Here is a 24,964-nt window from a genome sequence, read left to right as displayed (position 1 = left end):
CCGTGTTTATTGCATATGTTTAAGGACTTTTCTGCCTGTCCATTGTGTTTGACCTTTTATTTTTTCTGTAATTTATCTTCATACCTTTTACCTCTGTTTTGCTGCTATTACAAGCGAATTTCCCCGTTGTGGGATCAATGAAATATAATCTAATCTATACAATAAATAAATAGTTTTGCCTTGTTGCCTTTTAAATGTGTTTCCTCATTAAAACCATTTGTTTTTGACCCCCTATTACCCAGTTACATAAATTTTAGTCTAATATTTCTCAGATATACCAAATGTATTACCTGGTTATTACTTCATGTATTAAGTTAATGCCTCTTTATCATCACACTATTATGTAAGAACCAAGTTGTAATGTAAAGTGTTTTGAACTTTTGCTCAATTTCTAAATGGCCTAAAATAGATTATAAAGTGATGGGAAAACAGCATGACATTTTACCAACCACTTTAATGAAAGTAAAAATATAGTTATATACTGTATATATAATGTATAGTTTTCATCAACATTTATCAACATTGATACACTTAGTGTGTCTTGGCTCTTTTATCTGTAATTTAACGCTAAAAGGATTGGGATTGGTAAATGCATTTTGTTTAACGTCAGGCTTATGAAACATTGTGATTTTTCACTCTTTAATTAATTTTAAGCTTAATCCGCAAAGTAAAAAGGTATTCATGTAGAAAACAGTTTGTCAGGCTTTAATATCCCTTGCGAGGCTTTAGATTCTGTGATGTTAAAAGATGAGCTATGAAGGAAATCGCCTACAGCCACGCTATCGGCTCTCTGCATAGTGATGCTTTGAGCGAAATGTTCATGTCAGCATGCTAACAGAGTGTTATTAAGCAGGTATCATGCTCCCCATGTCCATCATCTTATTTAGTATGCTAACATTTGATAATTAGGTTTAAACACACAAAGTGCAGCTGAGGCTGATGGGAATGTTATTAATTTTATCAGGTATTCATGAAGTGTCATGTTCCAGACAAATTGAGATTTTGAAATGATGATGGCACTACATGCAGAGTCATTGCGAAACATTATCTAAGAGCCATTAATGTCTGCACAAAATTCATCCAGCAGCTGTTGAGATATTTCACTGGATAAAATGTAAAACGTGGACCTGCTGGTAGTGTTAGACAAAGAACGGACAGGCTGTTACCGGACTATTTTAGGATTAGCTGAGAGTTAGGCAGAATGAGGCATTGCCAGGATGGCAACAGCCGGAGCCACCCATATTGACCTTCAGTTTGGCTTGTTAGATCCTCACGTCCATATTTTGTAGAGTCTATGGTAGGAAAGCTGTTGCAAGTCATCTCTATAAACAGATATCTGAATGTGAATGCACTAAAAGTGTTTCGGGCTTCTGGTTGTAGTCTGTTTAGTCTGAGTAGTATTGACTAATATTTGAGCAGGTTTTGGTTGAATGCAGGTAAATTATCTGTGTGGTGAACAAAAGAAGCAGAACACATTTGTTGAAATGCAGTCTCAGCTAGGATCTGATTTTAGCTTTTTTAAATTTATCTGCATTCATAAGCAGATGTTATCCTGATATCCATTTGCCGTGGCCTCCAATGGGTTCAGATATTGTGTTGTGTTTAGCTCATTGCTTTTGATTAATGAGGTTTACTTGATAAAAGATAGAAAAAACACACACATTCTGTATATCCTTGGATTTTTATCTATTTTTGATTGACTGAATCCAAAGGCAAACAACATGAATTCATTATTTGCAATCCCATAATACAGATAAATATTTCAAGGCAATCAAAAAGTCATGTTCAGCCAACATGGTATGAATGTGTTATTTTAAAAATCTCAGATCAAGAATACATCATACAATCAAGTAACAACCAAACTATTATGTGTATATAGTACGACTTAATATGTATGTATTAAGGTATATTAACATCTATTTTTGTGCTACAAGATACTGTATGTTCTTCAGTGTAAAGCAAAGTCCGACTTGTGAACCTGGTTTTGTGTTGTTTCAGGACCTGATATGTCTAGTTTTCTCACTGAAACCAGCAAGTTCATACTGGTTTCTGATGTTCCTATACAAAATACAACATGACAAATGTTAAGGTTAAGATTATAATCTTATAAGGTCTAGAATCTGTTTGTTTTTTCTGGAGGGGACATGTTGGGAAAGTGACAACAAAACAACAGTCATCTTTTCTTTTCTATTTACAGTATCAGTCATGTGAGTGTGACGGTGATAGTTTGCCATTTTTAGTTTATTTTTTGAGAGGAAGAATGAGCTACTTTCTCTGTTAGGATCAGCAGGGGTAGCAGAGGAGAGAGAGGACTCTGGTGGGACTCAGTCCAAGACAAGCAGAGGGGTAGGGTGGGGGCACACACTGTCCCAGAGGTGGGTGCTTCACAAAAAAAAGTTTCTGGGTGTCAACACATCAGTTCGTAGAATCACAGAAGCCTGCAGTGGAAAGAAGACAAACATTTTGCTTACTACAAAATACCCTTTGATCATGAAAACACAAACTGCTGTAATAGCACTGGTGATATTAAGGCTTTATTACTGATTAAGGGGTTTCTGAATATGTGCATATCATCATAAACAAATGAGGAGTTAGTTAAACTCACCAGTGTGTGCAACACGTCTGTATTTGCCCAGCAGGCAGATTTCTCCCTTCTTCGCGGTGACAATTGGCTGGTCATCCGGCCTCAGACCAGTTGGACTACGAGAGAATATAAAGGAGTAGCTGTCCAGGCAAGTGCCGTCACTGTCTACTACTCTGCAGGAGTAATGGATGGCATAGTTGACGTAGTCGGTGTCAATCACCCAGTGGTCATCATCTGAAAGCAGAGAAAGGAGAGAGAGTTGAGATTTTTTACCAAACCATCCTTTTAGAGTAAGTGAGCCTAAAAAAAATGTGTAGCAGATTACAATGGACATTGTAGGTATTAATCACTCATTAGGCTGTGTTCACTGTCTGGTGTTTAAACTCCAGTTATTATCTCCCTTTCACTTTGATTAGTTTATCTTCGAAGTCTACTTGAGCACTCACTGCTCATAAGTCAACAGCTTCTACAAACATACTGTAGCACTGGGAGATAAAACAGTTCCTTGGCAACACAATCAAGACAACATGATGATTATTATACAGAAGGGTATCATGGTTAATACTGCAGTGGGTGCATGCATTGATATGAGTTCACTGGACATTTTAAGCGGCGCAGCCAGCTAGCTAGCTTGATTAGCAAGGTGTAAAATACAACCAGCCATAGATTGTCCTGTCATATATTAGACAATTTAGAAGACCAAAAATGTTAAGAAAGATCATAATCTCATTAACAAAACCATTAAAATGTTTACTGAGATCATAAATCAAGTACGGAGTTAGGGTCATTTTCTCACAGACTTCTATACAATCTAACTACTTCTTGCAACCAGTAAAGTCACCCCCTAGTGGCCATTAGAAAGAATACAGGCTCTTCAGCATTGGCGTCACTGGGTTTGTGGTGAAAGTTTAAAGATATATCTTATCTGACTTCCTGCCTCAAAGTATAGTCAGTTAAAAAATAAGTCATGTGGTGTAAAAGTTACACTTGTTGACATTTGCTCCCCTTCCTAGTAACCATTCTGTTTGATTTACTCTCAAGGGTCAGGGTCACAGAGAACCAAGTGCTGTAGTTGATTAAATTAAATCAATAGTTGTCTGAAGTTCTACCACTACCAAACAGACAATGGCAAAAGCTTGCACTAACAAGGCGCCTGGACATACATTTGATGTTGATGCTAGAAATTCTAGTTAGATCCAATTAGAGTTCATGCATAAATGTTCCACAACTTACTTCCAGTCTGCAGGTAGGATGCAGCTCCCCAGTACTTCATCCTGAACTTGGCAGGATCAGGAGTTTCCTCAAAGGTGGCCATCATGTCAGCGCACATTTCCCAATTGCTGGAGTTCAAAGAGAGAGGGATATCACGGAAGATGTGAGACATAATAAAAGAGAAATCCATGATTTAAATGAGGGATAGATGAGCCTTTTCAATAAAAAAACAGAACTCACTTGAGGATGTTAACTCTACCCTTAGCCGTGGCTGTCATTTTTCCGTCTTCTCCAATAGTAAACTGGGCCACGACGTTATCAAGTAAGAACAAACCCTCTGGATCCTTCTTTGCTACAGCATACCATGTCCCTGCATACTATGAGAAAAAAATCAAGTGTAAGTTAACTTAATGTTTTTCATTAAAAGAACAAATAATTTACATACAGTGCAATCAGTGCTACACAGAGTCCTTCACACAGAATTATTATACTGCAAAGCAGATATAAATAGTGATCATAGAACTAAATATATGCCTTCAAACTTCCAACTCACCCTTGTCTTGTCAAAGTTCTGCACGACCTGGATGTTGGCCACCTGGCAGTCCTGTGCCCAGGCCAAAGCCAGGAGACAGAGGGCAACAACGTACCGCAGCATTCTACCTCAGAGGAAGGAAAAAAGAAAAACAAAGCAAGAAGGAAAATGGTCAGCAGGAACAGTTTGAGAGGAGGCATTATAGGGAGCAGTGAAAGATAGGCAGATGTATTTGTGAGCCGATTTGCCATTTCATTTAAATCCTGAAGTAAAGGGTAATAAAATTCTACAAACAAAATTTAAATCAAAAACATTTTCAATAAAAGATGGTTTCTTCAACAAAATCTCTTTTGCAAAAGCACAAATTGTGCACTTTAAGTTTAAAATCTAAAAGCTAATAAAAGAAAATAAAAAAGCAAGTCCATTGTTGGTACCTACCTGTTGTCTAAAAAGATGTGGAGAGCTCCCGAAGATCCTCTGGTTTTCTGTTATGGCTGTGGCCTTATATACAGTTGGAAAGTATTGCATAATGACTTCAGAAGATCTGAACCCCCCCTGCTCTCCCCACAGCTAGCTTGCCTTCCATTGGACAAACATTTACGTAAGTGCAGGCCCCTATTGATTCATGTGTTTTGCACATTTTGCCCACCACCCCTCTGTACCCCACCCCTAAAAAAATGTTCTGACAGAGGAAAGCCTCAAAACTCCTGAGGCTTTCTTGGTCTTATGAAAGCAAACGGAAATCCAAAAGGATCATCTGGAACAAGCTATACAATGCATGTGCACTTACAAACACTCATTTTTTTCACTTTACACTTTACTTTTGCATGCATAGACTGGCAGAACCCCTTTTTTGTGTTTGTACTAATAAAACATCTCTGTAGGTGTGCACATTTCCCAGCAGGATTCATATGATTGCATCAGGTGTTGACTTGATCTGCACTGTGTTTGTATAAATGTTGGACAGAGGGGTCAAGTCCACTTCAAACAGAAACTAATCAATGTGAAAGAGAGATAATCACATCTTCTCTAAGCACAAAGTCTGGAGTTTCAAACACCAGTCTGTCATTATGGGATAATGTGTGCATGACAAAAAAAGTCTTGTGCACGGACATGTTTTTGTGTACCTCTGTACTTAGGACTAAAAGGTGAGTCCAAGAGAGCTCAGCAAGGTAAAGCATATGGCTCCCATACTTAAGTAATCTTGTGTTAAACAAACACATGTTTATATCCCAAGACCAGGTCAAACAGTTTGTGCCAGGTTTCTGACTTTTATTCCACTGTTCCAGGTTTGTTAAAAAGCAACTACATCATTCACAGTACAAGCAAGTTAAGAGAAATGCGGTAACTGCTCTAACACAGGCCTGTATTTCATCTGACTTAAATCTACTGTGGCAGACTTTTATAAATTGATGCTGTTATTTTGCACTGAGCTCAGTCCTCTGGGGGTTTTGTTGAATAAAAAGAGCACAGCACAGCCAAACATCTGCAGCTTGCATAACCAAAGCCTCAGCCAGTGGAAAACAGCACAATCACTCATTTTCAGCAGAAATAATAACAGCTGGAATTTGGCCAGAGGCAACATTTCATAATCGTGAAGATTGGCCAAGAGACTCTATATGTTACACTGCCATGTGCATGCATTTCACATTTTGGGTGGAATAGTGTAATGTCATGCTTAAAACAGGAGTCAGTTTCTTGTTTTGATGGGGTGTTAAACTCAAAAGTAATATAAAATCCTTAATGTTCACCCATAAAATCTGGGATAGGGCAAACAACATTATTGCAAATTACAATGATTTTGGGCTTTAGAGCATAACAGAGTTGTGTTTTTAGCTGATTATGGGTTAAACTGAGTGTTTTTTCCACCCACCTATCAGTTTGTACTTGTGTAACTTAAAAACTTTAGCTGTTTGATAACATAGATTACACAATGTGAAGCCTGCAGCAACAAAAGTAACCACTCTTGGCCTTTATGCCTTTTGGTAAAACCAAATGCTGAACTAGATATTTTCAGGAAACCAAAATATAAAAGTTAAATTTAATGACAAAACACAATGTGAAAGGGACAAAATTTTAGGATGAATGGACACAGTACTCCATGGTAGTGATCTGTCAATCACAAGGTAACTGCATCCGAAAGCATACCATGCTTTAAGGTCTCTTTTTTACTTTAAATGGAATGGATTGTAAACTTGTTTCTACTTGTTCACAAATTCCCAAAATCTAATGGGAAAATGATTATTTTAAAATTGACTTCTATACTATCTGACTTTTTTTTCTTTTACAACCAGTGGAGTCGCTCCTGCTGGCCACTAGAAAGAATGGCGGTTTAAGGCACTTTGACATTGGATTCATTTTTTTCTGGCCCGTTGGTTGCCGCCTGGTCCTATTTGACTACATCTCAGCAGTGTCACCTATTGTTGTCTTAAAAGAAACAGGGGCCACTATTCGTTTTGATTCAATACAAACCCAAAAAATACACATGTAATAAAAAAAATATATTTATTTGTTATAAATGAACACAATCAGGAAAAATATTATTTTTTATATACATACCATTAAGTCAGAAAACAAAATACTGGAAATTACTTTCATAAACATGTCATTATTGATCTTATTCACCATATAATTTGTCTTGCCTGTCTGCTCCTCTTTCCTGTCTCGAACACTCATACCAAGCCAGTTTCTCCCACTGAGAGATGGGCTGCTCCAATTTATTTCTGCAATGCCTCACACCCACACACCTTTTGTAGTTCTCCCTTGATAAGCTTGCCTTAATCCCCAAGGCAAAAAATAGTGGGAAACTCCTTGTCTTGCTAGCCTGCCAGCAGCTAACCAGACAGTGTGCTCAGTTAATAATAGCCAGCCATCTTTGTTTAGAGCCTTGTTCCCAGACATCCAAGTCCCACTAATTGGCCAGTTTCCATTTCTAGAAGTGATACCTCCATGATGATGGTGATTTAATTAGAGCACAGGTAGGCTGCTCACACATTTAACATTACCATTATGGCTCCAAACACAATCGCTGCCAGTGGCTGACACTAGTTAGGTACTTCTTTCTCGGTAGCAACAACAAGGACAGAACAGTGGTAATGCCCTAATGCAGGGAGACAAGGAAACCTGATAAAATGTCTCCTGCTTGCTCAGATTATTTAGATAATAAGTGATGGGATTACCCATTATATAGTAGATTGGAACAGAAGGCTACTGGGGAGAGTCCAGTAACTGGCTCAGAAAATACGTGGGCAGGAAGCAACTCTCTCGAGTGAATGTTAAGGTGCTCTTTAGCGATACACAGCTCCAGTAAGTGGTTGTTTTAAGTATCACTAAGGTGTCACCACATGTAGTTTCATGTGTGGGAATCAGGCGGCAACATCCAGGTCTGAGCAATGAGGCAAACCCGGAAGTGCCTTAAGCCTGCATTCAACCAAAAAATTCCAACAGCGGGCGCTGACGGCGGTTGCAGAAGCCTTACGGTCTTATCTGTCTCAATACAAAATGAGTCAACTTCTCACTTAATTTATTATCTCAGAAAAAATTATCAGGACAACACGATGGTGTCATTCGCTAGCAAAAATTCTTCAATACAATATGATGTTAATTGTGTAAATAATGGTCCGATTTAGAAGAAAATAGATAATAAAGAATCATATTATTTGGTGTGTGGCTACCTTTGATTGTTTGTCGTTGCCCCTGTTTTTATCTGGTTAGGTCTCATAGCTTTGACCCTTTCACACTGTATTTTCACTTAATGAAAGTTTATTGGAACATTTTGTTCATTAAAAATGTCTTGTCCAGCGTTTGGTTGTACTAATAGACAATCCAAGGAGTCGGCTGTTAATTTTTTCAGGTAAGTAACGTACATTTTGTTTTTGTTTTTTGCTAGCCAAAATTAACATCCCATGCTAACATGAAATAGCAGCGACTTCGCTCAGTCAGGTTGCCGGAGTAGATGGTCATGTAGTGCAGTGTCGTCGGTTGTCAGTAAGATACCTCTTGCTCCTCGGCAGTGCAAATATGGTCTGCTCCCAGTTTCCAAAAACAAGTTGGCGACATACGAAAAGAAAGATGCCTACGAGTGTAACGCTGAACTCTATGCCTCAAAAGGGCAGTCCACAAACCAAAGAGTGACGTCACGGTCACTACGTCCATTATTAACATACAGTCAATGTGGGAATAACGGGAGTAGTGAAAAATAGGGATGCTCTTTATCCGATAGTCAGTGTCTTTCACATAGTGGACTAAATCACTGCATCAGATATTGGTTTCAAGCAGATTGTAACCGTGTGACTGACGTTCCAGCCTGTTCAGGGAAGTTATGTCCAGTGTTAGAATAATTTGAATATTATACTTGTTGAAAATGAAATGTTACTGTCTTCCTCTCTTTTTCCTCTTTGTGATTTTTCTCCCAACAGTCATCACAGGTCATTATGCATGCGTAATTCACTAAATCTTGATAATGTCTATCTCTATGCATTTATATTAATCAGGTAATATGATTTTGATACATTGATTGTGTTTGTGTGTTAATATTGATGTAGAAAACTATGATTACTTTAATTACATATATTCCATTTGCTTAAACTAATTAAAATTCTATAATCACAAAAAATAGTATTGTCTGTCTTATATTTTTTAACCTTTAAAAGAACATGTAGATATTGAAGAATAGTTGGCTCTTGTTATATTTCTGTAGGTCATAACAAGGCAGTATGTTCGTCATAACAAGTTTGTTAGCAGGTCACAAGGCCTTGTTATGGGCAGCAGTGATTGTATTGCCCAAGTGGCCTGATGGCGGTATGAAAGAAGACTGGCGATTCAGCGATTAAGAGGGCGGGACTTCCTGGAGAAAATCGACCAGCAGGTTTTGTAAACAATTGTAAGGTTATTTTAATGGGTTCCAGGGAGAGAGTCGTGGTTCAGACTTCACAAACTGAAACACGTCTGTTTGTATTCAGGGACATGAGTTAATTTTGAACCCGGAGATCTCTGTAAAGTGCACATTTTTTGACGTATTGTAATAAAACTTTTGTTAAACTGAGAAACTTGGACGTCTCCAGCTCTTCATTTCCCCATCAACGAATGCACAGAAAAATGGTGAGGTTTTTTCTGTTGGTGACAGATTATCAATTTTCAAGGTTTCCTCATGCACTTTTTCTAACACCAGAATTTGGATTTTTTTTTAAAAGCCCAAACCTGTTCTTTTCATCTAACCTTAACCAAATTTTTTTGCCGTAACCTTAACCGAAGTGTTTTCAAAGAGTTTGAAACAGCATTCGTCGCATGTTTAAAGCAGTTATCATCATGTGGCACAATGAAAATGGGTTGCAGCATTTCAGAAAGGGTCACATTATGTAATTTGTGGTTCAACAGAGAGATTCAAGATATCGTGGTTTGCAGAAAACTTCAAATACAAACATTAATTCTGATGACTGGGTTGTGCAATTTAGATTCAATTCAATTCAATAAAATAATATAAATATATGCTTTGTATAAATCATAAGGATAATAGAAAATCTGTACAAAAAAGAAAATCAGTGCAAACATCTGCAGTATTAGCCTACTAAACTCCCATTATGCCCCTGTAAATATCCCAAACCTGCTGCTCTTCCGTGTGTGGTGGACTGTCCATAATGGGGAGCAGTTTAAACAGTTCTGAACAGAGGTGACTGATCAAGCAAAGTGAATCCATACCTAAACTATAAGCAGCTTAGTTGAGAGGTTAGAGAGGTAGATTGGTGTTGGTATCAGCAGAAGAAGATGGTTGTGGTGTCATTATCAGCATGGGACATGACAACGTTATATAAACCACTTGAACCATTGAGGTATTGCTGCCACAGTGTTTCTTCAGTGTGCTTTCCACTACTTTGGAGGGATTTGGGAGAACCAAGTCAGCTGTTAGTCTTCACCTCTCCATCCTCTCCTGGTGTATCCCTCGAATCCAAACTGGCATTTGACCTGACAACTGTCTCACTCTCTCTCTCTCCTGTGTTGCCCGATATAAAATGATCAGCGTTGGGATTTGCGGGTTAAGGACGCTTAGAGCAGGGCTTTTAATGTCATGACGTCACATTAATTAGCGGCCACTTTGATCCTTTCAGCCTCTAAGCCGCACTCTGTCCTGTTCTGTCTGTCGGCGGACACGGGATGTGTTAGTGACTCCCTTGGGGACCGCGGAGGAGAATGCTACTGATCCACCCAACCCTGTAGGCCACAGCACAGCTTCCCTCTCCATTTTTTTTTTTTTACACATCCTTGCAGGTGATGCTTTTGTGAAAAGAAGACGGGAATACAACACTACTCGAGTTCAAAATGGCAGACAAGGATAGCGTTGAGAAATACCTGGAGAACAACCCGCAGTTCGCCAAAGAATACTTTGATAAGAAGTTGCGCGCTGAAGCCCTGTCCGCCGCCTTTTCTGCTCCTCTCGAAGTCAAAGACACCGCTTCCTACAAGGATGTTAACTCTGTTCAAGAGGCCGCCATCATCTTCGAGCTGGTCCAGGAGCTGCAAAAAGTGGGAAACATGGAGCAGTCCCTTCACAAAGTGTTTCAGAGGGTTGCCCTGATCTTGCAGGCCGATAGGGTCGGGTTTTACCTGTTGCGGGCGAGAAACGGAATACCTGAGCTCTCCAGTTGCCTCTTTGACGTGACTCCAACGTCAAAATACGAAGTTAACTATGTCAATCCGCAGACCGAAATCGTCTTCCCTCTCGACATGGGTATTGTCGGTCATACCGCATCTTCCAAAAAGCCACAAAATGTTCCTGACGTCACTAAGGTGAGAAGTAATAAAGTCCTCGCGCTCCAGTGCGCGCGCCCTCAAAGAAAGTTGTGTGCGTGACCCTGAAGTTGAAAATAATAATAATAATAATAGTAATAATAATAATAATAATAATAATAAATGGACTTGTGTGCTTGTTTCTGCATTGCAATTAGTGAAAAATTGCCTCTATAGCCTTGGCAGGACTTAAAACCTTTTGAACTTGTTAGCTGAAGGTCATTTGCTGGAGTGTAGACTCCACAAATGGTCCTAAAAGTAGCCAGAACTTTCTCACAAAATGTGCACAGCTTTAGATTTCAAAATTTGGGAAAGATTAATAAATTACCCCCACAATTGTTTCGATCACCTTGGACATGCTTTTTAATTTGGCAATATTTATTTGTATTTTAATGCTACTTAAATCTTTGTGCTTTTATGTTAATTGTTGAAAGTGTGTGTTCATTTTCGTCAGGTTGCCACTGTAATAAGAGATTTTTGATGGGAAAACCTTAAATTAAATGGGGGGTATGGTAGACATATGTGATTAATTCACATTGATGCTTTGACACAAGTCGAATAATATAGCTCCAAGTATTGATATTAAAAATGCTTTAGTGACAGCTGTAATGTCAAAAAGAGAAATGAGTAATAAAACATTTTGAGGTAAATGGTTTTATTTTAAGTCATATATTGTATGGCTTATTTTATGGTTTTATTTGAAGTCATATATTGTATGACTTATTTTATATGTGTGCAAGTGCCAGTTTTAGCATGCAAAACGATTTATGAAAACTTTGGAGGTATCAGAACTGTGCTTTATAATTATTGTCATGTGTCCCTGGCCCTGTTAGCATTTGTAGAATTATCAAAACAGTCAATTATACTGACCCATCTTGTCCATTGTCTAGTCTAGCCAATAACATAATTTTAATTAATAAATATACAACAATTAGTAGTTTGTTTATTTAAAACTAAGAACATAAAAACGCTTATGTTAGATTCATTTTAAATACGAAAAAACAACATAGAACTGCTAATTGAAAATGTGAGTGGTGTGGCTTTTTTTGTCCACTTTTGGATTTGAACAAACCTCTCAAGTTTTCCTTTTTCTCTCAATACAGAATTCAAAGTTCTGTGACTTTGTGGACAAACAGACTGGATACAAGACTAAATGCATGCTCACTTTCCCTCTGATGGCTGAAAAAGAGTGCCTTGGAGTAGTCATGGCACTAAACAAAATAGGAGCTGACACATTCTCTGCAGAGGACGAGAAGGTAAGAAAACACACCTTAACACGTACAATCACTGTAAGCTGGAATATGTTTCAGAGACTTTTTCATTCATAAATTTCACTTGATTTACATGACTGTAATAGTATAATTTTTTGGTCCTTTGTCATCAGAAATACAAGCTAAAATACCCCCTATTTGCAGGAATTCTCTGTTCACCACAGCTACTTTAAAAAGCCAGTGCTCTACCATTTGAAATGTGCAACTAAATAAAGATTATTGCTGTAATTACATCTCACCAGCAGGGTGTAAAACACTCCAATTATGTCAATGAGAGCCAATCAGACCTGACTGACTTGATTTGGTTGCTTTTGAACATTCGAGTTGAATAAAGGCATAATGATTTTACTGGGAATATGTTATCCCTGTAGTTTTTATCAAAGAACATTGACTGCTGTATCTTATTACTCAGAAGCAGTAAACTCACACTGAGGCACCAGTCCATGAAGAATTAACCGGGGCCAGATGGGAATTATGTTTTTACAGATGCTGAACTTATTTAGCTGCAAAGATTAATTAAATTGTCTGATGTCTCTGTATTTTTTGTTGTCAGGTCTATACTTCTACTACTTTTTGGTTAAAAAAACACTACAGTTTACTTGATTAATCATCAAAAAGACTTGTTTATTACAAATATAGCCTACATAGACCTATATAATATATTACTTTATAAATCCGGGTGCATAATATGCATAATTTGTGTAAAGATTAGTCAAACATGGACCTTAAAGCAGGGCCAGATCTACACACAGACATTCTAAGCACATGCCACTTCTTGCAACTAGGGGGCCGAAAGAACATCTACTTCTTACATAATGAAAGTATTTTAAAATATATGTTAAACATTATTTAATGGAGGCAACACGAAATACTATGTGACATATATTTTAGAAATATATTTATTTAACTTACATACACAAAAATAGCATCAGTGTGCAGGAAAAAGTATTTCCGGTACAGTGGAGATAATGCTTCCATATTGGCAGCAGCAATATAGGCACGCAGCTTTTCAGTATGCTTTCAGGTGAGGATAAGCTCAAAAAAATTCAAATGAAGAGGGCAGGAAGAAAATGACATGTTTCTCTCTCGCCGTTCAAAGCCCTTAAATCAGCTTCAATTACCGGCTGCAACTGTAAGAATCCAGCAAGGCTCCACACCCCAAAATAAAAGCAGTTAATAGTCTTGTGTATGTAGGTAGGGCCCTAAAATACCTTTTGCTTTCTGTAATGTATCCATTTAACCCAGGTTAAAATACCTCATAAAGTTTGACTCACAAAAAAAGGATTTGTATTTAAGTAAATCTTTTACTGATCCAATCTAAATCTTAATATTAATCTGAGGATACTTTCTCTATACATCTATTATTCTATTCCTATACAGTTCACTTAATATAACAAATCACTACTTTGTGTGCATCTACGCCAGTCTTAAATTTGCTGTTGTGTGTTGATGGAACATGTAATCTTATTTGGTCCACAGCTCTTCCACAAGTACATGAACTTTGCCCAAGTCATCGCCCTGCAGCATTACACAGCCTACATGTTCAACGTGGAGTCCAGAAGGAGTCAGGTAAACTGAGCCCTCCCATCAGATGGCACTGATGAATGCCTGTTGCTATCTCTAATGCATTAAACACAGCTCACATTACATATTTTATCACCCACATTTCTTCATAGGTGCTGCTCTGGTCAGCCAGTAAAGTATTTGAGGAGTTGACGGACATTGAGAGACAGTTCCACAAAGCGCTCTACACTGTCAGGATCTATCTAAATTGTGAACGATATTCTGTTGGTCTGTTGGACATGACCAAAGAGAAGGTTGGTCTTGGCAGAATAGATGAACGTTTACACACAGAATTAAACAGATACAAGCATAAATAACTTGTATTGTCTGTGTTGTTTTCCTGCAGGAATTCTACGATGAATGGCCGGTGAAACTGGGAGATGTGGAACCCTACAAAGGACCAAAAACACCAGACGGCAGGGTAAGAAACACTTTTTTCTCCTCGTTAATTTGTTTTTTTGTGATGTGTAGTACTTCAGATCCTACTCACTTCAGTTTTTCCAAAGAAGTTTAAAGATGAATCAATATTCTCTAACAGGCCTCTGCTTTGTTATACAGGAAGTCATCTTTTACAAGATCATTGACTACCTCCTGGAAGGCCCCAAAGAAGAAATCAAAGTCATACCGTGAGTAGCAGGAGCTACAAGTAATACATTTTAAAATAAAGCATAAAAACATGACAAAATAACTGATTTGGGATTTTTTTTTTTAAATGAAGACAATAGTTTTATTTTTGTTCCATTTATTTTTAAATGTCTTTAAAAATGCTTGTCCACCAACAGTTCTGGGGGTTGCTGATGAGTGTTATTTGAATATGGTTACTGTAGAGGCAACATAGCAGTGTTTAACTAAGTCCACACCAGTTCACATAACTCTGTTTCTCTCTTTCACGCTTTTTCAGTGGTCCGCCTGCAGATCACTGGGCTCTAGTAAGCGGCCTACCAACCTATGTTGCTGAGAATGGCTTTGTAAGTGTCTCACAGTTCACAATGAGAATCACTATACTTAGATAAAGGTTGTTGTCAAGATTCATTTCTATTAATTAATAGAATTAGCAGCTATTGGTAAAACTAACTTTTTAATGTGTCCACCTGCAGATTTGCAACATGATGAACGTGGTTGCAGATGATTACTTCACTTTCCAGGTGAGGAGACTGTTACTGTCCATCCACATAACAAACACACAATATACTCCTGTAGTATGGTTTTGATATACTTACACACATGAAGGCCCTTCTTGTACAGTATGCAGATTTTATATCATATTTGATTTCAATGTCTTTCAGAAAGAGGCTGTGGACGATACAGGCTTTGTCATCAAGAACGTTTTGTCGCTGCCCATTGTCAACAAGAAGGAAGAAATTGTTGGCATCGCCACTTTCTTCAACCGGAAAGACGGCAGGCCATTTGATGAACACGACGAACAGATCACTGAGGTCAGCACCATGCATTTTCTCTTTCTCTTTTTATTTCCTATTAGTGTGTAACTTTGCTGTAGTGCCATCTCCGGGCTACACTTACTTTTTTTCCCAAGAACATGGGCTCCTACGTGGAAAATATCCTTAGAAGCACACAAAGAAATGTAGAAATGAATAACGAAGGCCATTACATGCATATTCATACTGCATGAGTTCTCCTCATGCATCATTATTCCAACTCACTTTGGATGAAACCACGCTCGCTTGCATGGGACGACAGCCTTAACAAAGAGTCAACGGCTGCTTTAATGAATTTACTGTTTGTTTTGCCACAAATTAGACAAAAAATAGTTAGCTAGGGCACCCTGTGGCCTTTCTGCCATTGGCTCATTACTTTGTAGTTTGAATGAAGGAGATCGTACAGCAGGCGACTGGCTAGTTAGCTAGCTGGTAAGCTAATTCAGCCATTCTGCCATGCTACACTGGATACAGAAAATAACCAAACAGCGGGCTAGTAACGAGCAGCAGCACTGAGTCTAATCTTATGGCACCTTCTACCCAAGTTTACATATATAGTACCTTTCAAGGGCAATTCAAAGTGCTTTACACAAACATTAAAAGCATTTAAAAGAGACATGTATAAAATGACATTCAAATATAAAAATTTAAGACTAAAAACAAGCAGATATAATATTTAAGAAAACATATAAAAGTACATTCAAATATAAAATGTTAAAATTGAAAGCGTAAACATACAAACATAGAATTCTCTACTCATATCACTAAACGAGAGGAGTACTTTGGCCGGCGGAGAGCGGAGGGCGGCTCCGGAGAAAGTCCAGCTAGCTAGCTAACTAGCCTTAATAATCTTTACTCACACACTAAGCGAAGATAACCACCCAACGGATTCATTAGCTTGGTTAAATAGGTAATAACAGATTAGTACAACAGGGTGTTTCATTTTCCTCCTTTTTTATATTCCTATTATTTATTCATTTTGCTTTTTTTAATCTTGCACTGACAAGAATGCACTTAATTTCATTGTACATGCAATGACAAAGATATTCTGTTCCATCTAGAAGGTGGGTTACTCAGTTGCCTTTTGTTTGTTTATCTTCTCTGACTCTCTTCTTCCCACTCTCATCGTTTGTGCCAGGCTCTGACACAGTTCTTGGGTTGGTCTGTGCTGAACTGCGACACCTATGACAGGCTGAACCGTATGGAGTACAGGAAAGACATCGCCCAGGAGATGCTCATGTACCAGACCAAGTGCACCACAGACGAGTTGCAGTCCATTCTGGTCAGTGTCAACCTGACATTTCAACACATTCTCCATCCAGAACCTTTGACCTCTCAGCATTTGATCAAGAGGCCACTTGAGCAGGGATTAAAAGTAGTCAAAGGTTAATACGGCCATGAATAGCTTTTTGAGTCTTCTAATAGCAGCTATTAGAGGACTAATAAAAGGTCTGGTGGAGCCGATGACACAACGGTTAACTGCTCAGAGCCCTTTTCAGTGTTTAGAAACATGATTATACAATATTATCCGCTTTTTGGTGAAAATTTATGCGTTCATGCTGTCTTGTTCTGTCTTTTGTAACCAGAACACAAAGGAGAAGTTTGACGCAGACCCTGAAGATTGTGACACGAAAGAAATGTACAAACTATTGGTAAGTTTTAGTTAAGGAGAAATACTTAAATCAAACACTGTGGCACATAAGATTATTATATTATCTCAGCATTATTTTGGATTTTGAGATTGGATTTTTGAAAGCTAAATATCTGATGATGCAGGATTCAGTTTGAAGATTTATTTTTCTTATTTGGGTGATGACATCATGAATGAATGTTTTATGGATGTCTTCTGAGTGATTTGTATTGTGTTTTTGTTCAGAGAGGAACCTGCCCGCCAGCTAACAATGTCAACGGAGAGGATCTGTACTTGTTCTCCTTCAGTGACTTCCCCGTCACAGAGCACGGCCTCATCAAAGCCGGCATTCGCATGTTCTTTGAGCTTGGAGTTGTTGAAAAGTTTAAAGTTCCTCCAGAGGTGAGTCATGTCGTCAGATTTTTCTGCCCTAACAGAATTCTCTGGTGATTCACACGGTCCTTAGTATATGGAGCAAGCTGGCATATAAGCTGGCTCATTATTTTTTTCTGTACCAGATGTCTGGGATTTCAGTAGTATTTATTGAAAGTTACAATCTTGAAGATCTCCATTTAATTTCCTTTGGCAGCACAATCAGCAGTAAATGCAGTTGTGATTTTGGATATCACCTTCACTTTCTCTCGTTTTCGAAATTCCATCATCTGTGGTCATCGTAACAACTGTTTACTTGCAACACTAGCAGAAAACGGGGAAAAACAATCCGCGACTCTATAAAGAACCACTGGTTTGTGAACTTTGGTTTTTAAGGTGTCGAGTTTGGCATTTTTTGCAGTTGCCATCTTGGTTTTTTGAAGCCAAATCATGTAATCTGTGTAATCAGAGTGCTGCTCAGGTCATGGCTCACCTGAAAGTCCTCTTACATGGTATCTCACATTTTCCATCCTTTTTTCACTTTGTCTTGTCTTTCACACCCACCCTCTCCCTCTCAGACGCTGACCAGGTGGATGTACACAGTGAGGAAGGGTTACCGATCCATCACCTACCACAACTGGAGGCACGGCTTCAACGTAGGCCACACCATGTTCTGCCTGCTACAGGTAACACCCACATAACACCTGCTGCATCTACAGTAAAGCCAAAAGCTTCCAACTGAACAGCTCAAAGTTGTTTTAGTTTCATGTCTTCTCTTTCTCCACTTCTTAATTGTAGAAAACAGATGATGCTAATTAAGACTATGGCTCCCTGAACAATATTTAACACCGTACATGTGGTGACAGTTAAACAGACCACAAAGTTTTACTGGAATGTGTGAATATAGACTCATAACATGTTTTATACGATCATAAAGTTAACTGAGAATTGCACCAATACAGGAAAATTTTCAAATCAAGAATTCATAATGAAATGGGAGCATCACAGAGAATTAAAGTTAGTATTGACGTTGAAAAATATATTTTTACATCTATTATGTACATACATATACACTTAGGGAATTAAAAAGAGAAATTAATAAAATATATTATAATAAATAAAAAATAAATATAAATTATAATAAAATGTTTTTTTTAAAGATATAGTACTTTTCATATTTTTTGTTAATGTGTTTATTTTATAATATTATTTTTATATTATATTTGGTGTCGTATCACTTAAAATGGTTAAGTTCTAGATTTCTAGATTGAAATAGTCTTTGAACTGACTGCAAATGAGAAAATGTTTTTATTATGTTCTTGGGAGATCATTCATAAACACCTCAAAATAATTATCCTCAATTTGTCTCCTCTGCCTACAGACAGGAAGGCTGAGGAAGTACTACTCTGATCTAGATGCCTTTGCCATGGTGGCTGCCGCTTTCTGCCACGATATCGACCACAGAGGGACCAACAACCTCTACCAGACAAAGCAAGTCAAAATATATTTCTTAGTGTGTGTGTGGAGGAAGTGTGTAAGTGCAGGTGTGTAAATATAATGTTTTCCTCCCTGCAGGAGTGCACATCCTCTGGCTAAACTTCACGGCTCCTCCATCATGGAGAGGCACCATTTGGAGTTCAGCAAGACACTCATGGCTGATGAGGTAAGACGCATTACTGGACACAACATTTTAAAAATGTTAGATGTAAGAGGTGACTGATGCATTTTTTGACCACTCTTTGTGACCTCTCACAGAACCTGAACATCTTCTGCAACCTCCAGAAGCGACAGTTTGAGAATGTGCAGCACTTGTTTGATGTCTGCATCATCGCCACTGATCTGGCTCTTTACTTCAAGTAGGTTCTCTGAAATATAATATGCAATATGTTCCTCAAACAAATACACTTTTTTGGGGGGTGAAAGTGCTTTTAAGGTCTTTGCATCCTCATCTTGGTGTGAGCTACAGAGTCACCTTAAACAAGATTATTTTATTTTTTATTTTACTGGCATTAAGGACTTCTTGACCACAGAATATGCTTGTCCTATTACTGAACTACTTACTTATTTTATATGATTTCTTTCATATTATATTATTTAACTTTTTGCTGTGTTGTTATACTTTTATGTGAAACTTTAAAGCTGTTTTTTAGGCCACTGATCCTTTGAAAAAGAGATTTTGAATCTCAATGGGAAATCTCCTGGTAGAATAAAGATTAAATTAAAAAAGAGCATGCTACAGACCCAGCTGATGTTGAGCAAAGGTTTAGCTGCTGCTGATTGATGATTGGATGATGGTCTGACGGACTGTCTGCTATCTCTTCACACAGAAAGAGAACCATGTTCCAAAACATTGTGAATGCTACGGAGCCAATGCCAGAGGAAAAGGACGCCATTGCCTTTATCTCCAACAACCCCACCAGGAAGGAAATCATAATGTATGTAACAAGAAAATACAAGAAATTCTGTCCAGTTCACATTGAAACAGCAGACCCTTGCATGCTTTGCAACAGTAGCTGGGTGTCATCTTGTCCTCCCTGACTGACTGTATCTCACCTCCAGGGCCATGATGATGACAGGCTGTGACTTGTCAGCTATCACCAAACCCTGGGAGGTACAGAGCAAGGTGGGTAGCCTTCACAGCCTTCACATGGGCTCATTAAAACATACACAGTGATGTTTTTCATGCTAAGACAAACTTATTGAGTTCTATGCAGCACTCCGTTTTTTCCCTGCCTGTCTTCTGTCTCTAATCAGGTTATTTAGCTCATAATATGTTTGATTCTTGCTTAATGATTTCAGATTTATTATATCCAAAATCTCTCTATCCATAAGAATAACGCATATTGGTCTGAGACTGTCCTCACTTCCGGTAGTTACGTCTATTTATTTTGCCTTTTTAACTACCTCTTGCTAACCACATATTATTTTTCCTAGCCTTAAACATGTAGTTATGTTGTCTAAACCTAATCAAACTGTAACTGATAACATTAACAATGTGTGAAAACGTTATGTAGTCTTATGGTTTGGAAGACTTGTTGATTGTCTTAGATGGTGGCATTAAAAAAAACATACGTAGTGATGTTTTTCATGCCAATTTGTTTGCTAAGACCAACTAATTGAGTTCTACGCATGACTCAATTTTATCCTGCCTGTATTCTGTCTTTAATCAGGTTATTTAGCTTGTAATATGTTTGATTCTAGCTTAATTATATCAGATGTATTATATTCTAAATCTAGACCATAAAACAAACAGGGTTCAATCAGCCACTTGAATTACAGTGTGGTTTGTTCCTTTGAGATCAAATACTAAAAGCTCTTGTCCATGGAAGGGATTGAAAGTAACACCCACAACAAGATAAAAGAATATCCTGAGAATGAAATGTGTTATTTTATTTTTTCTGCTACTCATTCGCAACCCTTCCCTCCCAGTATTTGTCTTTGATTCCCTCGTATCATTCTTTGCTCCTCTGTCTCTCTCCAGGTGGCTCTGATGGTCGCTGCTGAATTCTGGGAACAGGGAGATTTGGAGAGAAGTGTTTTGGACCAACAACCAATTGTAAGGGTCATACCCGTCTTAAGCCTCCCCTTCCTTTCACATTGTTTTTTTATGAAGTTTCTCTGGATTGTTTTTCATCTGAAACTCTCCCCTCTGTCTCTCTCAGCCCATGATGGACAGAAACTGTTCCGAACAGCTACCCAAGATGCAGTGTGGTTTCATCGACTTTGTGTGCTCATTTGTGTACAAGGTAATGAACAGCTTTTCCACTGTACAGCAGGAAAATGAGGAGTATGATTATTATAAACAGTGAAGGGGAGGTGATATTTTCCAGCCTGCACTCTGTGTTGCAACAATTCAAGTGTAACTGCTGGAATTTAAACTCAGCCACAGTCAAAGTGAGGTGCAACAATATAATCCAACTTCTATTTGATTTTGATTTCCAGCAAAGTGCAATGACATAAAAGGAATTCTGTCCAGCAGTTGTTTTGATTCCGTTCAATTTAACAGACTTTTATATTTTCAAAGAGCATAAGCTCTGCAGATGTCAAGTGTAAAAATGTGATTTTTTTATTTTCAAGGTGATAACATTCATTTTAAAGATCTGTGGGAGCCCATTTCTGCAAATTTAATGAAAAAAGATCCTGTGAGTCATCATTATAAGAAACCTTATCGAAATAATGACATAGTATCTTAAAATAATGAGAAACTTTCTCAAAATAATAATGGGGTTAGTATCTCTTTCTTTTCAGAAAATCTTCATTATTTTGAAATGCTAAGTCATTATTTTTGTGATTTGAATTCATTATTTTGAGATCCTTGGTCATTATTTTGTGGTTTTAAGTTATTATGTTATTGATATACTTAGTCATTGTTTCAAGATAAAAAAGTAATTATTTTGAAAAAGTTTCTCATTTATTTGCTGATAGTAAGTCATTGCTCTCTCTAGGATCCTTTTTTTTTTCATTACAAAGCTCAACTTTCATTTTATTTCTTCGTTTTACTGGTGGAAATTGGCTTCTTTGGAGCTCACCTCCGACTGTGCAATAAATACTAATCTGTACAGCCTGCTGTGTATGTTAAATTTTTGAAAAGACTGTGTCAAAAGGTCAGCATTCAACTCTGTGGTAATAGACTTTATAAATGGGAACACAAAACAGCATGTACACTTGATCTATAATGCAGTCGAATTAAAAAGAAACAATCCTACAGCGTCCAAAGTGACCTTTGAGTTGAAGCTTTTCTAACATAGCGTTATTATTAGGTTGTGTTGTAGCCTCAACCAGGTTAGGTTGGACAACAAGATGTATAGAGATGAACCTGTTGAACCCAGCTGGCCCCAAGAGGAATTTCAGCCAGCTGTTTGTCAGTTTGTCAGGATGGTATTTGGACACAAACCCACAAATCCATATAAGGGGAGTAAATAACATATACTTACACCCAGTGTCTTTTATTCATCAGGAGTTCTCCAGGTTCCACAAAGAGATCAAGCCCATGTTTGATGGTCTGAACAACAACAGGGCACACTGGAACGAGCTGGCTGAGGTATACAACGCAAAGATGAAGGCCATTGAGGACCAGAAGAAGAAACTAGAAGAAGAGGAAGCCAAGAAAGGTATAAAAAAACAACATCTGTGCTGTCTTGGTCTCACTTCCGGTAGTTACGTCCATTTATTTTGCCTTTTGCTAACCATGTACTGTTTTTCCTAACCTTAAACATGTAGTTTTGTTGTCTAAACCTAACCAAGCTGTAACTGTTTGATAACATTAACAATGTGTTAAAATGTTAAGTATTCTTATGGTTTTGAGGACTTGTTGACTGGTCTAGATGATGGCCTGATAGAAGTTTTTTTTTTATTTCTGTATTCTAGCCGGGGGTGATGGGAAGTCAAAGACCTGCACCATCTGCTAAGTTCCTCTGGCGCTTGGATGTGGACTGATGCAGTCTGGTTAGGACTTATCGAGGCTGCGCTAGCCTATTCTGATCTGACAACTAGTCTAGTTGGGGCTTGACGAGGCCAGCTCGGTCTGGTCTGATCTACACCAGCGTAGTTCTCTCTGGTTTAGGTGCTGTCCGCCCTGGTGCAGTCCAGTCTAGCCCTGTTTGGCCTGGTCTGGCTCAGTCTAGCCTACTGTAGTCTAGTGTAATCAGGTCTGGTCTGCGGTCCAGACTGCAGTCAACTATTCTCCAAGGAGCGACGAGTCAGAAACATCACAAGAAGCAATGTTGGGACTCTGACTGCAAGAGAAGAGTGTTTGTCTCGGACCACGAGACATGTTGGAAACTTCGTACAGCCATGAACTTTTGAAAAATATATACATGGACAACATTTATTTCCCTTTAATTTAGCAATAATTGAAACATTCCTGACATGTATGTTTAAAACCATGGTTGGAGAAACTGTATGTTCCAAGTCAAACTCTTCAGTAAAAATAGCACAAGTAGGGGACGGCATGTGCTGCATGTGGGGTGTAAACATGCCAAAGCAATAGTTTTTACACAGTGTTCCCATTGGCAGTCAGTTACCACACAGAGTAGTAGTGCGGCAGACTGTGAGTGGAGCGTGGGTGGGCAGGAAGGGTCAATAACCACATAACTTTATACTTACTGGGGGGAGAGGAATGGGGGTAATGTATTGTTTTTGGTTAGCGCAAGTTGTGGAATTAATTCCTCGAACACGTGAGCAGGAATGTGCAATCTGAAGGATCAGTTAATACAGACCTTTGAAGCTCAGATACACTGACAACGTGCAATCACCAAGGGCTGATGTTCTCTTACCTCCGATGAGTTGTGCGAGGGTATATTTATGTTAATATGCAATCTATCTATATACATATATTTTTTTGTCTGACAATTTTGTACTTGAACTGTCTTCGCGGATGGAGAGTCTTGAGACGAGCGTTGAGAGAGGGCGTTCTGAATCTGAACAAATGCACTCTAAAATCACATTCAGGCATCGAGAAAATGTATTGAATGTGTGCAACTTTGTTGTCAGCTTTGAAAAAGAAACACCTGTAAGCTGTTATCCTCATGTCCAACAACCTGGAAAAATAACTTTAAAAAAAAAAATTATATTTACACCAGTGTTTTTAGAGCAAAATTACAATTAAAAAAACGTCTTTTAAAAGTGCATAATTTCACATGTATATAGTGATCACATAGAAATTGTAAAATGTAAATTGTGTATACTTAAGAAGCATAAAAATGATTTTAAGAGTGTACAGTGAAAGCAACCTTCGCTTCTTCTAAAGAGGCTAGAGTTGCAGTCAGTCAAACAGGGTACAGTAGATCTACATCTCCTGAAAGAAGATTTGATAGGATTTGATTTGATTGCCAGCCAGAGTTTGAGATCCACACAGCTTTAGACTTTAAATACCCTTCTTACAGAGAAGTAGACTACCAAAGCCGTGAATGCATCTGCAGCCGACTTGTGTTTAAAATGTGTGCAGGTGCAACTATAGCATGTTGGTGGTACGGGTTTGAAAGTTCCTTCACTGATGCAACAGCGAGATGAATCACGCAATAACTTCTGTTTGATGTCAAGTCAGTGTGACTCTCCATGTAAACCTGAATTGAACTTGATCTGGTCAGGCATCTGAGCTGACAGTGCACCCCGCAGTGCACCTTCTGAAACACTTTTAGCAACCTCCCTCCCGGGGCAAAGACAAGCTGTGTCTCTCAACTTCCTGTTACACAATGTCATCTCCTCTAATCAACGAGGCATCAATCAAAGGCACTTAATCCTATCAGAATGGCTTTGGGACTATCTGTAAAACTCCTTTTCTGCTGCTTAGGGTAAAGCGAGGAGCCATTTTTGTCACTGGAGCCAAAAACTGCGAAAACATTTACTGAAAATGTTTAATTTGTTTAGATGTGACTTTACCTCGTTATTCCTGCTGCACATATTTAATACAGATGGTTACATCATCAGTTCTGTCTCCTGTGACACAAATACCCCCTCGCTTTTCCTTCAAGGATCCTTTGTGAGATATTAAATAATGCACTGTATACTTTCTACTTATCCCATCATTTTTTCAGACATTAGAAATTTCATTTGACGTATGAGATGACCTCTACTGTATGT

The 24,964-nt window shown here is 38.2% G+C and overlaps 2 protein-coding genes across 3 annotated transcripts in view; one reads left to right on the top strand and one right to left on the bottom strand.

Moving 5' to 3' along the window:
* pde6c (phosphodiesterase 6C, cGMP-specific, cone, alpha prime) overlaps positions 1-24,024 on the top strand; it is a 37,207-nt gene extending 13,183 nt beyond the window's left edge. Inside the window, exons 1-22 of one of the 2 annotated variants that reach the window (XM_059324484.1) lie at positions 10,592-11,111; positions 12,215-12,367; positions 13,862-13,951; positions 14,059-14,199; positions 14,292-14,366; positions 14,504-14,571; positions 14,847-14,913; positions 15,043-15,090; positions 15,232-15,381; positions 16,520-16,663; positions 16,968-17,033; positions 17,258-17,413; positions 17,962-18,069; positions 18,765-18,874; positions 18,959-19,046; positions 19,139-19,239; positions 19,711-19,818; positions 19,943-20,006; positions 20,865-20,939; positions 21,046-21,129; positions 22,341-22,494; positions 22,751-24,024. In XM_059324484.1, the coding sequence (XP_059180467.1) occupies positions 10,644-11,111; positions 12,215-12,367; positions 13,862-13,951; positions 14,059-14,199; positions 14,292-14,366; positions 14,504-14,571; positions 14,847-14,913; positions 15,043-15,090; positions 15,232-15,381; positions 16,520-16,663; positions 16,968-17,033; positions 17,258-17,413; positions 17,962-18,069; positions 18,765-18,874; positions 18,959-19,046; positions 19,139-19,239; positions 19,711-19,818; positions 19,943-20,006; positions 20,865-20,939; positions 21,046-21,129; positions 22,341-22,494; positions 22,751-22,791 (2,559 nt within the window). In that variant the 5' untranslated portion in view covers positions 10,592-10,643 and the 3' untranslated portion in view covers positions 22,792-24,024. Of the gene's footprint in view, positions 1-10,591; positions 11,112-12,214; positions 12,368-13,861; positions 13,952-14,058; positions 14,200-14,291; positions 14,367-14,503; positions 14,572-14,846; positions 14,914-15,042; positions 15,091-15,231; positions 15,382-16,519; positions 16,664-16,967; positions 17,034-17,257; positions 17,414-17,961; positions 18,070-18,764; positions 18,875-18,958; positions 19,047-19,138; positions 19,240-19,710; positions 19,819-19,942; positions 20,007-20,864; positions 20,940-21,045; positions 21,130-22,340; positions 22,495-22,750 lie in introns of those variants that run through there. The other variant, XM_059324485.1, reaches the window with a different exon arrangement.
* rbp4 (retinol binding protein 4, plasma) lies at positions 1,663-4,821 on the bottom strand. Its single transcript, XM_059324490.1, has 6 exons — positions 4,767-4,821; positions 4,350-4,452; positions 4,037-4,173; positions 3,818-3,924; positions 2,606-2,818; positions 1,663-2,438 (listed from the first exon to the last, which is right to left on the bottom strand). The coding sequence occupies exons 2-6, from the start codon at positions 4,449-4,451 to the stop codon at positions 2,416-2,418; spliced, it is 582 nt and encodes a 193-aa protein (XP_059180473.1). The 5' UTR covers position 4,452; positions 4,767-4,821; the 3' UTR covers positions 1,663-2,415.
* Positions 24,025-24,964: the final 940 nt, after the last annotated feature.

This window comes from Centropristis striata, chromosome 21 (genome assembly GCF_030273125.1).
Source record: "Centropristis striata isolate RG_2023a ecotype Rhode Island chromosome 21, C.striata_1.0, whole genome shotgun sequence".
In the NCBI taxonomy this organism is placed as follows: Eukaryota; Metazoa; Chordata; class Actinopteri; order Perciformes; family Serranidae; genus Centropristis; species Centropristis striata.
The sequence above is the reverse complement of the archived record's forward strand: the minus strand, read 5'-3'. Positions and strand labels throughout refer to the sequence as shown.